This window comes from Theropithecus gelada, chromosome 14 (assembly GCF_003255815.1).
Source record: "Theropithecus gelada isolate Dixy chromosome 14, Tgel_1.0, whole genome shotgun sequence".
NCBI lineage: Eukaryota > Metazoa > Chordata > Mammalia > Primates > Cercopithecidae > Theropithecus > Theropithecus gelada.
This window is the reverse complement of record NC_037682.1, coordinates 9,001,953-9,013,669: the sequence shown is the minus strand read 5'-3', so window position 1 is coordinate 9,013,669 and position 11,717 is coordinate 9,001,953. Positions and strand designations below refer to the sequence as shown.

General features: G+C 55.7%; 2 protein-coding genes across 5 annotated transcripts; both read left to right on the top strand.

Annotated features, from left to right (window-relative positions):
* The first annotated feature begins 6,319 nt into the window (after positions 1–6,319).
* On the top strand, positions 6,320–7,616 carry SSSCA1 (Sjogren syndrome/scleroderma autoantigen 1). Of its 2 annotated transcripts, none has more exons than XM_025357268.1 (4): positions 6,320–6,371; positions 6,465–6,616; positions 6,747–6,831; positions 7,239–7,616. In XM_025357268.1, the coding sequence occupies exons 1-4, from the start codon at positions 6,353–6,355 to the stop codon at positions 7,580–7,582; spliced, it is 600 nt and encodes a 199-aa protein (XP_025213053.1). In that variant the 5' UTR covers positions 6,320–6,352; the 3' UTR covers positions 7,583–7,616. The 2 variants fall into 2 exon arrangements, with proteins under 2 accessions (XP_025213053.1, XP_025213054.1); XM_025357269.1 differs by having other exon boundaries at positions 6,341–6,371; positions 6,468–6,616.
* Positions 7,617–8,325: 709 nt separating this feature from the next.
* On the top strand, positions 8,326–10,020 carry FAM89B (family with sequence similarity 89 member B). Of its 3 annotated transcripts, none has more exons than XM_025357273.1 (2): positions 8,326–8,815; positions 9,183–10,020. In XM_025357273.1, exons 1-2 carry the CDS (start codon positions 8,525–8,527, stop codon positions 9,354–9,356), a joined length of 465 nt encoding a protein of 154 aa, XP_025213058.1. In that variant the 5' UTR covers positions 8,326–8,524; the 3' UTR covers positions 9,357–10,020. The 3 variants fall into 3 exon arrangements, with proteins under 3 accessions (XP_025213058.1, XP_025213057.1, XP_025213055.1); XM_025357272.1 differs by having other exon boundaries at positions 8,409–8,815; positions 9,232–10,020; XM_025357270.1 differs by having other exon boundaries at positions 8,428–8,815; positions 9,193–10,020.
* Positions 10,021–11,717: the final 1,697 nt, after the last annotated feature.

Here is an 11,717-nt window from a genome sequence, read left to right as displayed (position 1 = left end):
CCCCTTTTAAAAAAAAAAAAAAAAAAAAATTAACAGATTAACAGGGAAGTCGGGGCGTGGTGGCTCACATCTGTAATCCCAGCACTTTGGGAGGCCAAGGCGAGTGGATCACTTGAGGTCAGGAGTTCGAGACCAGCCTGGCCAACATGGTGAAACTCCATCTGCCAAAAATACAAAAATTAGCCAGATGTGGTGGTACACGCCTGTAATCCCAGCTACTGAGGAGGTAGAGGTTGCAGTGAGCCAAGATTGTGCCACTGCACTCTAGCCTGGGCGATAGAACGAGACTCTCTCTCAAAAATAAAAATAAAAATAAGCAAGGACTCAGTGGGCTGATATTTATGAGGCCCTTAGCAGATGCCTGCCACACAGTAAGCACTCAGGATATGTGAGACCTTTTCTTTTTTTTTTTTTTTTTTTTTTTTTTTTGTGGGGGGGGTTTTTTTTTTTCCCCCGCCGGGGGGGCGTGCGGTGGCGCGATCTCGGCTCACTGCAAGCCCCCCCCCCCCCCGGGTTCACGCCATTCTCCTGCCTCAGCCTCCCAAGTAGCTGGGACTACAGGAGCCCACCACCTCGCCCGGCTAATTTTCTTGTATTTTTAGTAGAGACGGGGTTTCACCGTGTTAGCCAGGATGGTCTCGATCTCCTGACCTCGTGATCCGCCCGTCTCGGCCTCCCAAAGTGCTGGGATTACAGGCTTGAGCCACCGCGCCCGGCCGAGACCTTTTCATCATTGTCTGCATCTGCAAGCCAAGATGGGCAGGGTGGCAAGAGATGGGCTGCTGATGGGGAGGAGGAAAGCTACTGTGCCATGAGGGCTGTGTATCAGGTGCTGTGCCGCCTCTACGTGTTGTCTTTCTGAGTTCTGAATGTCTTTGGGAAGAAAGAAATGGCTCTTGGGGAGGGGGTGGGTGGGTAGAAGGCAAGGGGGCCACAGTCATCAGTTTTATTTTTTTTTGAGACAGAGTCTCACTCTGTTGCCAGGCTGGAGTGCAATGGCACAATCTCAGCTCACTGCAACCTCCACTTCCTGGGTTCAAGCGACTCTTGTGCCTCGGCCTCCTGAGTAGCTAGGATTATAGGCAGCCACCACCACCACTTCCAGCTAATTTTTGTATTTTTAGTAGATATGGGGTTTCAGCATGTTGGTCAGGGTGATCTCGAACTCCTGGCCTCAGGTGATCTGCCTGCCTTGTCCTCCCAAAGTGTGGGATTACAGACATGAACCACTGCGCCCGGCCTCGCTCATCAGTTTTGAAGATGAGGGATGGAAGTGATGAAGGCCTGGAGGGGGCAATGTTGCCCTAATGCATCTCTCTCCAAAGACACTTTACTGAAAGTGGCTGTTATTAAACCCCTCTGATGTGCCACTTACTGTGAGTAGTAAAACGATGGACACCGAGAGTTGGGATTGGAAATGAAATGAAACTATCTTCACACTTGATAAATAGGGTGCTCTTCTGCCCTGCCACTCTTCCCTGCTTTTTGAGCACAGGAGAAATCTACTGGTAAGAGCTCAGGCTCAAGAGGTACACTGGCTGCCACCTGCCACTCCCAACTGGGTGACTGTGAATACATCTCTTACTACTCCAGGCCTCAGCCTCCTCATTTGCAAATTGGGAATGATAATAAGACCCAGCTGCCAGTGTTGTCCTAAGGAATAAGTGAAATACTTCATACACAGCTCCTAACACAGTGCCTGGCCCAAAGAAAATACACACACCAAGTTGAGTGTGATTATTTTTATTGCTGTATCATCCAGCCACTTCCTGTTTCACAGACATGTCAAGGTGATTCACATTGCAGTGAAAACCAAAAAAAAAAAAAAAAAAAAAAAGAATAGCTGACCCCTTTTCCGTGCCTGTGTGAATATACAAATGATGTGAGTTATGTTTTTTCAGAGGCACAGCAATGTGGCATAGGCAACTTGTTGCCATGTAAACCATCCCCACGAAATCAGCCAGCCCAGGGAGAGCGGTAATTGAGCTCTGTGTGACTGAGCTGCCGTGGTGTGCACTATCACCCAGAAAAGAGCCTAACTACAGCCGTGTCATCAGTGCCACAAGGAGGGACCAATTTGGACTGGCTCACATGAAGGTGTGATTCCCTTCCCCCTTCCCGTCCCCTCCCGCTCCTCCTTTCCCTCCTTTCCCTCCCCTGACTGCATGCTCTGTTGCCCAGGCTGGAGTGCAGTGGCAGGATCTCCACTCACTGCAACCTCTGCCTCCTGGTTCAAGCGATTCTCCTGTCTCAGCCTCACAAGTAGCTGGAACTACAGGCTCGCACCACCATGCCCAGCTAGTTTTTGTATTTTTAGTAGAGACGGGGTTTCACCATGTTGGCCAGGCTGGTCTCAAACTCCTGACCTCAAGTGATCTGCCCATCTTGACCTCCCAAAGTGCTGGGATTACAGTTGTGAGCCACCATCCCTGGCCGAAGGTGTGGTACATTCTGTTGGCAAGGGAAGGGTGTGAAAGAGTCCAGGCCCACTGCTCCATAGACACTGGCCTGTCCACTGTGACTGTTGCGAATAGGTTTTACCACCAACACCTGTAAGCACCTTCTATGTCAAGGACTATGAAGCATCTGAGATCTTATCCAATTTGCAAGCTGCCAAGGTAGCCCATCAGGTTCAAGGATGCTGGCAAAATACAAGAGAGTCCTGGGTCAGAGACAAAGGACTTTATCACTGTGCAGCAAACAGCATGAGCACCAGCATATTTCCGTCAGTTCCTTTTAACCCTAAGTCCCATGGGGGTGATGCTGATGGGCTCAGGTTAGTGCGGACATACAGAGTGAACTGCATTGTGGGAGAGGACCCTAAGCTTAGGAAACTCAAAGCCAGTAAGCATGGCTGTCCTTTGCTCTGGAGGGAGACACCAACTCCATCTTCCATGGCTGTTCCCTGGTTAAACATCTTTGAAGCTGGGCGCAGTGGCTCACGCCTGTAATCCTACCACTTTGGGAGGCTGAGGTGGGCAGATCACCTGAAGTTGGGAGCTTGAGATCAGTCTGGCCAACATGGTGAAACCCCGTCTCTGCTACTGCTATGGCTACTGCTACTAAATTAAAAAATTCGCCGGGCACAGTGGCTCACGCCTGTAATCCCAACACTTTGGGAGGCCAAGACGGGCAGCTCACGAGGTCAGGAGATCGAGACCATCCTGGCTAACATGGTAAAACCCTGTCTCTACTAAAAATGCAAAAAAAAATTAGCTGGACAGCCAGGTGTGGTGGCTCACGCCTGTAATCCCAGCACTTTGGGAGGCCGAGGCAGGTGGATCACAAGGTCAGGAGATCGAGACCATTCTGGCTAACACAGTGAAACCTTGTCTCTACTAAAAATACAAAAAATTAGCCAGGCATGGTGGCAGGCGACTGTAGTCCCAGCTACTCCGGAGGCTGAGGCAGGAGAATGTTGTGAACCCAGGAGGTGGGGCTTGCAGTGAGTCGAGATTGCACCACTGCACTCCAGCCTGGATGACAGAGTGAGACTCCATTTCAAAGAGAAAGAAAGAAAAAAAAAAAAGTAGCCAGGTGTGGTGGTGCATGCCTGTAATCCCACTCAGGTGGATGAGGCACAAGAAATCGCTTAAACCTGGAAGGTAGAGGTGGCAGTGAGCCAAGATCACACCACTTCACTCCAGGTTGGGTGACAGAGCGAGACTCCATCTCAAAAAACAAACAAGCACCAAACAGGCATAAGTGGCCCCATTTTTGTTTTGAGTCAGGGTCTTGCTCTATTACCCAAGTTGCAGTGCAGAAGCCTGATCATGGCTCACTGCAGCCTGGATCTCCTGGGCTGGGAGCAATCCTCCCACTCAGCCTCCTGAGTAGCTGGGACTACAAGTGCATGCCACTGCACCCGCTAAGTAAAATATATATATATTTTTTAGAGATGGGGTCTTACTATGCTGTCCAGGCTGGTCTCAAGCAATCCTCTTACATGTCCTCCCAGAGTGCTGGGATTATAGGCCTGAGCCACCGTACCTGGTCTACTGTCCCTGTTTTACAGATGAGAAATTGAAGTCCAGAGTGATGAAGTAAATTACTCCAGGTGATATAGTAAATAGCGGATCCAGGATCAAACCCAGTCCTGCCTCATTCCAGTTCTGTGTCTTGTCTACCCTACAGTGGAACTTAAGATGGTGAGGGGCCCTGAGAGGAGAAAAGTGGCAAGAATCTTCTTGAGCAGTGAGAGAAGAGGGATGCAGGGAGGATGGGAGATGGGTGTGCATCTCTGTACGTGTTGTCTGGATGTGGGGGGCCAAGGCCAGATTTGTAGGACCCTGGAGACCATAACGAGGACTTTGGATTTTGTCTAAGTATGATGGGGAGATGCCAGATTTTTTTTTTTCTTTTTTTTTTTTTGAGACAGAGTCTCACTCTGTTGCCCAGGCTGGAGTGTAGTCGTGTGCTCTCGGCTCACTTCTGCCTCCCGGTTCAAGCAATTCTCCTGCCTCAGCCTCCCGAGTAGCTGGGATTACAGGCGCCCGCCACCAAACCTGGCTAATTTTTGTATTTTTAGTAGAGATGGGGTTTCACTATGTTGGCCAGGCTGGTCTCGAACTCCTGAACTCAAGTGATCTGCCTGACTCGGCCTCCAAAGTGCTGGGGTTACAGGCATGAGCCACCATTCCCAGCCACCAGATGGTTTTTAGTACAAGAATGACACTGTATTTTAAAAGAATTATTCAGTTTCCTGCTTATATGGGGATAATACCCCATATAAGGTTATCATGAGGAGTAAATTGGAGAGATTAAGTGAGAGGACTCATATAAGGGTCTTTGTAGGTGCGAGGCAGAATAGACAGTTGAGTGGATATCGGCCATAATGGTGACATAGTCGGCGCACTGAGGAATTCAGGGTAGGGCTGGGAGCTGGAGACAGTAATAACCTGGGGGTCTGTGCGTCCAAGAGATGGTATAGAGATAGTTCCTCTAGTCAGCCTAAGGCTGGGTGCACTTCACTGTAATCCTAGCACTTTGGGAGGCTGAGGTGGGAGGATCAGTTGAGTCCAGGACTTGGAGACCAGCGAAACCCAATTGCTACAAAAAATACAAACAAAACAAACACACAAAAAACGGTGGCTCTAGTGCCTGATAGAAACGACTTGGGGTACAGGCCCTAAGTCAGGTACGCTGCTGCCCAAGAGCCTGACTGGTAGATGGAGATGCGAAAGGGGCACAGGGCTCTCTAGGTAAGCAGGAGGCAGCAAGAATGACAGTTCCAGGGGTTTTACGTGGAAGGAAGAGGAGGCCAGGAGGAGAGGACTTCAGGTCAGATTGAGGAAGCATGTGCCATCCGGAGGAGGAGACTGTCGATGTAATTATGAAAGTCCAAGTCCTAGCTGCTTTTCCATTGCCCTGGTGTACAACCTCAGGCCCTGCAGACTGCACATCTGAGGACCCCTGCCTGCCCTGTCTGGCTTCTCTGAATCTAGTAAGGGAGAGGATGCATATGGAAAAAGAACACGGAACAGAGAGAGAGAGAGAAAAAAAAAGCACCAAGGCCCAAGTTCAGAGAGCCCTGGTAATGTTAATTTGCAACTCACCTAAGAAGAGCCTAACGGTCGCAAGAGTATGTAGGAAGGACCCAACCCGACCCTGCCCAGTACGCAGCACCCAAGGGCGGCTGGAAGCGCAATGCGCGTGCTGAGTACAGCGCTATTCAGTCCGCAGGCTTTTTGAGGATTTCAATTTCAAAGAACGGTCGGTTTCGGGGCGGACTTTGCTTCAGTCCCAGGCCTCGGGAAGCAGCGGGGAGACAGACTGGGACACCAAGTATGCAGAAGGGGAGGGGTCTTGAAATAGACGGAATGCGAGAAGGCTCCCCTCCTGGCCAGCCTTGCTGGGCGAAGTGAGAAGCACTGAGGCCTGAGGAAGCTCCACGAATGCGCAAAGGGCCGCTCGCTGTGATTACTCGGGTGGCGATGGTCGTGATGATGCCGCTGCCCCGCCTGCGCCGAAAGGGAAACCCCAGGGGAGGCGGAGGCCAGCGGGGATTTCTCAAGCCAGGTGGTCCCCTTCATCCACGACGGACAGGAAGGGCGACCTCCCGAGGCCACTTTCAGGTCTTGCGACCGGAGCAGAGCTACCACGGAGACGCTCCTCCCGAGGCCTCACGCGTCGGAAGGTTCATGTCCCCTGGATTCCGGCTGACTGACGCGTCCCCTGGGCAGGTTCTCGGTAGCAGCCGACACGCCCCACTCCGGGCACAGCGAGAGCTGAGGACCACGCTGAGGCGTCATTTCCGCCCTGATTCTCGGCCGCTATAGAAGGGGCGGAGCCGCAGCGGAGGGCGCGCCGCTTGGACGTCACTTCCGGTGAGCCTGGCAGCGACAACGGCAACATGGCCCTGAACGGAGCCGGTGAGGACTTGGGCGTCAGGGGCTTGTGGCTGTGAGGTACGGGAGGCAGCCCGCTCCGGCAAGACCCCCAGTCCCTATGCTTCTCTTCCCCAGAAGTCGACGACTTCTCCTGGGAGCCCCCGACTGAGGCGGAGACGAAGGTGCTGCAGGCGCGACGGGAGCGGCAAGATCGCATCTCCCGGCTCATGGGCGACTATCTGCTGCGCGGTTACCGCATGCTGGGCGAGACGTGCGCGGAGTGCGGGGTGAGGCGAGACTCGGGCGAGTGAGCAGGGATGGGTCTGCGGGTCGGGCCACTCAGCCCTTCCTCAGTCCTCCCCTCTGGACTCCATCGCCGGCGTCTCATTCCGGCCCCATGTTCTTTTTGGTCCGTAGACGATTCTCCTCCAAGACAAACAGCGGAAAATCTACTGCGTGGCTTGTCAGGAACTCGACTCAGACGTGGATAAAGATAATCCCGGTGAGGGTAAAAAATAATCCGGGAGAGGGGCCGGATGTGCTTAGGGGGGAAGCGTGGTAAGTGGTGATAGAGGCCCGAGAACAGTAGGCCTGGGGGGCGACAGTGGAGTCTCTGGGTGGGGCAGAGGTAAAATGATTTCTCCTTTAGGCTCTAAAGAGGACCATTAACTCAATAAGAGAACTAAGCACCTCCTGTGTGCCAGCCACTGCGCGAGAGTCTGAGCTCAATCAGGCCCAGTACTGATGGAGAGTTGAAGCTAAGGCATAAATGTGATACAAAGTAGAAAGTGGATGAATTGCCTTATAGAGGGACAGGGAAAACACCTCAAGCACAGAAAGAGCAGAGCAGCTCACGGCTGAGGTGGGCCAGGCATCCTGACCATTCTACCCACTTTCTCCTCTTTTTAGCTCTGAATGCCCAGGCTGCTCTCTCCCAAGCTCGGGAGCACCAGCTGGCCTCTGCCTCAGAGCTGCCCTTGGGCTCTCGACCTGTGCCGCAGCCCCCAGTACCTCGTCCGGAGCACTGTGAGGGAGCTGCAGCAGGACTCAAGGCAGCCCAGGGGCCACCCACTCCTGCTGTGCCTCCAAATACAGATGTCATGGCCTGCACACAGACAGCCCTCTTGCAGAAGCTGACCTGGGCCTCTGCTGAACTAGGCTCTAGCACCTCCCTGGAGACTAGCATCCAGCTGTGTGGCCTTATCCGCGCATGTGCGGAGGCCCTGCGCAGCCTGCAGCAGCTGCAGCACTAAGAGAAGCCCCTGAGAAAAACCCTCTAGAAAAACAGCTGTTCCTGTGTGTGGTTTGTTCTTTTCCTGGTTCCGAGTGTGCATGCCAGCCCCAGCTGCACTCACGTTTTTCCTACTTTTGGCCTCTCACCTCTCCACTCTCTGCTCTCCTTGACGCCCTGAGATGAGTTGAACTTGTTTCTGCTCAGTTTCCCGTCAGGATGCGGGAGTAGGTAGATGACTATGTGATACACCTTTTCTAAGGAAGAGGTGATAGCCTTTTCAAAGGTAGCAGCCAGAGGGGTGGACCCTAGCCTTGTGTCTGGCAGCACATCTGCAGCCTCCTCCGCCATCCGGTGCCCATTCCCCACCTGGAAGTGAGATTTTGGGTTCCAATCCCCTTGATAGATTCCGCTCCTTTCCCTGAGCATCCTGACCCTATCAGCCTATTCCATCTCATGGCCACCCCAGGTACTCAGCGACAGGAGTTTGTGGTGACCTCAGCGTCAGGTGGCACGTTAGGCACCAACTGTGGACTTGCCAGTCTCCTGATTCCACTGTTAGATCATTTTTCTTGGGAGGGTAATGGGCAGAACACAGTGTGTGTGGGGGCGGGGCGCGGCGGGCAGACGGGGTAGCGAAAAGAACCACGAAGAAACCACGCCTGCCCCCTTCGGCCTTTTCCCCCCTCCGCCGCATTTTTCCATCTCCCCTTGAGTGAGTGGGTGCCCCGCTGTCTTTTTCTCAGCTTTACGCGACGTGGTCCCACAGCCGCTGCCTTTTTAAGAGAGGCCCGGCCCATGCGGAGGGGGTGGGGCAGAGGCGGAGTCTGAGGAGCTGGGGAAGGAACAAAGCGCGGCCTGCGGGCGGCGGCTGGGCTTCGGCGGGGCCGCGGGGTGCGGGGCCTGCGGGCAGCGTCCCGGGCGGAGTGTTGGGGAGAAGGAGGTGGCATCGCCGTCCGTGGCCATGAACGGGCTGCCCTCGGCAGAGGCGCCGGGCGGGGCAAGCTGCGCCTTGGCCGGGCTCCCACCGCTGCCGCGCGGCCTCAGCGGCCTCCTTAATGCGAACGGGGGCTCGTGGCGGGAGCTGGAGCGCGTCTACAGCCAGCGCAGCCGCATCCACGACGAGCTGAGCCGCGCCGCCCGCGCCCCGGACGGGCCCCGCCACGCCGCCGGCGCCGCCAACGCGGGACCCGCAGCCGGCCCGCGTCGTCCTGTCAACCTCGACTCGGCACTGGCCGCGCTGCGCAAGGAGATGGTAAGTGGGTGGGCGCCGGGCCAGCTGGGCGGGGGGCTGATGCGGAACGCAGGGGACTGGGACAGGCGGCCTGGGTCTCAGAGGACTTGCAGGCACCAGTTGGGTTCCAAGGGTTATGGTAACAATAATTAGTGATAGTTAAAAATTATGGCAGTAGTTACCATATATTTTCAAATGATCTGCTGATGTTACTTCATCCTGCTAAATGGATAATAACCCCATTTTTTGGGTCGTGACTAAAGTTGCATAGCTTGCAGGTGTGCAACTTTAAAGTTGCACTGCCAAACAAAAAAAAAAACCTTTGTTTAGGAAGGTGCGGGGAAGATGGGCTGGGGTGGCCTGGACCCCAACTCCAGCCCACCCTCAGTTGTCTGCAGGTGGGGCTGCGGCAGTTGGACATGTCCCTGTTGTGCCAGCTGTGGGGCCTGTACGAGTCAATCCAGGACTACAAACACCTGTGTCAAGACCTGAGCTTCTGTCAGGACCTGTCATCCTCCCTCCATTCGGACAGCTCCTACCCACCGGATGCGGGCCTGTCTGACGATGAGGAGCCTCCCGATGCCAGCCTGCCTCCTGACCCACCACCCCTCACTGTGCCCCAGACGCACAATGCCCGTGACCAGTGGCTGCAGGATGCCTTCCACATCAGCCTCTGAAGAGCTGGGGGGCAGGGGGCACGCACCCATGCAAAAGGCTCAGAAACTCCCCCTCCGGCAAGCCCTCAGACTGCGGAGCCTGCGCCTTCCCCCATACCACCTCACCTCACAGGAGGGCCAGGCATGTATTCCTCAGAGGCGAAACTGCCAAACCCTTTCTCCTGTCTTGGGTTGACTGGCACTGGGGCGGGTACCTAGGGTACAGCCTCTGCCCATGGTACTGGGCCTCCACTTCTTCCACATGTGTGCACCCCCAGCTTGGCCAACCCTCAGCCTTGCCGTGGGGCCCGAAGCATCTTCCCCTCCCCTTGGCATCTCTGGGATTGGGATGAGTGCCTCGCTCCCATCTCCTCCTCACCTTTTGTTGCTATCGGCAGCTGCTGGCTCAGGGGCATCCCACCTCCGGGCTCTGGGTTCCTCTGCCCTGGTAGGGCTCCAGGACCCGTCCCAATACCCACCCATGGCCAGGAGGGCCAAGGCCCCGTGCTGGATATTTAAATTTAGGGGCCGGCCTCCAGGGCGCGTAGATAAATAAATACTCTCAGCGTCGTTGTACTCTGCCTGGCTGGCTCTGGGGCGGGAAGACCTCGGCGTTCTGGCAGGTGCGGCCCCGCGCTCTGCCGGCGGGTGGCGCCCGAGACCCCCGAGTGAAGGTCCTGCCGTCCCGCCCGGGCGGGGCTGGGGGCGCTCCCGGCTGGCCGAGCTTGGCTCAGCCGCCCGGGTGACTGCGGTCGAGTCACTTCCCCTCTCTCGCCCGCGACCTCCGAGTCCTCCGCCTCCTCCCAGTTCGCTTCGGGCTTTCCCCGCCGGGAAGGAAGGAGAAGGAGCCGCCCACCTTGAGGAGGGAAACTTTCCACCCCGCGCGGGGCGGGGTTGGGGCAGCGCAGGAAATGGGTGGCCGGAGTCGGCTGAGCAAGGGGCCCCGGCGGGGGCGGGGGAGGCGCCTCCTGGAACGGTTTGGGAGCTCACAACCCGCGGGTGGGAGGGAGGCGCGGCAGAGGCAGAGCGATGTGAAGTTGCGGCACCTCGGGCTTTCCCGGAGGCCAGGCGTGAGAATCCGCGGCGATGAAGGTTGATGGGGTCCCAGGGAACCGTATTCCCCGCTTAGTCTATGAAGACCGCCGGCTCTCCCCACAGCACTAGCGGTCTTTACAGTTATCTGTTAAAGGTTTCTTCTTAGGAAACCGGGGACCCACACCGCTGGGACTGGGAACCAAACCCAGGTGTCAAGCCCACCAGAAGAAGTCAGCACGTTCGGAGACAGTGGGTACTCAGCCCCGCACACGCGCACACGACACCCCACAACCTCCTGAAAAGAGGCGAAGCCGCACACCGAGGTGTGTGGTGCCTCCTGGAGATGCAGCCCAGCTGGCAGTCTTGGCACTCTGACACCCCGTTAAACCAAGTAGCCGTCACGCACCGGGCTCCTGTTCATTCACACACCTTGCAGAGCGGCGGGAGGGAGCAAACTGACCTGTTGCCCCAGGGCAGCTGACACCTGCAGAGGCTCATTACCATGCAGGGCGGGTGGGTAAGCGATAAAGGCTCTAATCTAGGGGTTCACAGAGCCGCTAACGCCCCAGGCAGGCTTTCCTGGGGAGGGAGAGTAAACATACACACAGAAATGACACGTTTTCCCCATCCATGATAGTTCATCCCATTTAGTAAGGCACAGCAAAATCAGCCAGGCTTTCTGCTAAATGCTTTCTGAGGTTCGTGCTCTCAGTGATTCCGTAAAAGGCGGAACTATAATTATCCCCATTTAATAGACATTGAAACTGAGGCTCAGAGTGTTAGCGCTTTGCCCAAGGTCACACTTGGTTGGAAGTCAGTTGTGAATCTGCAGCTACTTGTCGGGGTTTGGGATTATCTTCCCACTCGACAGCAGTCAGGTTCTGAGGTTGGGCCCCCGAGGTTAGTCCTGACTCGATGCCTTCCTGCTCTGGTTAAGACGTGGGTGGCTGCACCATGGAGTAGAGGAGAGCTGGTCCTCGCCCAGATTCACAGTATGACTCTGAGCAAGTCCCTTCCCCTTTCTGGGTCTCAGTTTTCCCAGCCTGTGAAAGGGGGCCAGCAGTACATACCTCCCAGGGCTGCGGGCAGGAAGGGAGGCGGCCCGGGTAGCGCTCTCTAGGGTGGCACGAAGTTGCTGGTTGCCCTCTCTCGGGGTCCACGCAGCCTCTGCGCGCCCCGAGCGGGCACTGCGGTCGGGTGACACTCCCTCCACGTCCCCCCCGCCCCCCCCG

What these genes read in the sequence shown, in the direction of transcription:
- SSSCA1 (XM_025357268.1), top strand. An exon ending in AGACGTGCGCGGAGTGCGGG is followed by an intron (nt 6,617 to 6,746) that starts GTGAGGCGAGAC and finishes TTTGGTCCGTAG; the next exon opens with ACGATTCTCCTCCAAGACAA. An exon ending in CGTGGATAAAGATAATCCCG is followed by an intron (nt 6,832 to 7,238) that starts GTGAGGGTAAAA and finishes TCCTCTTTTTAG; the next exon opens with CTCTGAATGCCCAGGCTGCT.
- FAM89B (XM_025357270.1), top strand. Translation starts at nt 8,525, where the DNA reads ATGAACGGGCTGCCCTCGGCAGAGGCGCCGGGCGGGGCAAGCTGCGCC. An exon ending in CCGCGCTGCGCAAGGAGATG is followed by an intron (nt 8,816 to 9,192) that starts GTAAGTGGGTGG and finishes AGTTGTCTGCAG; the next exon opens with GTGGGGCTGCGGCAGTTGGA.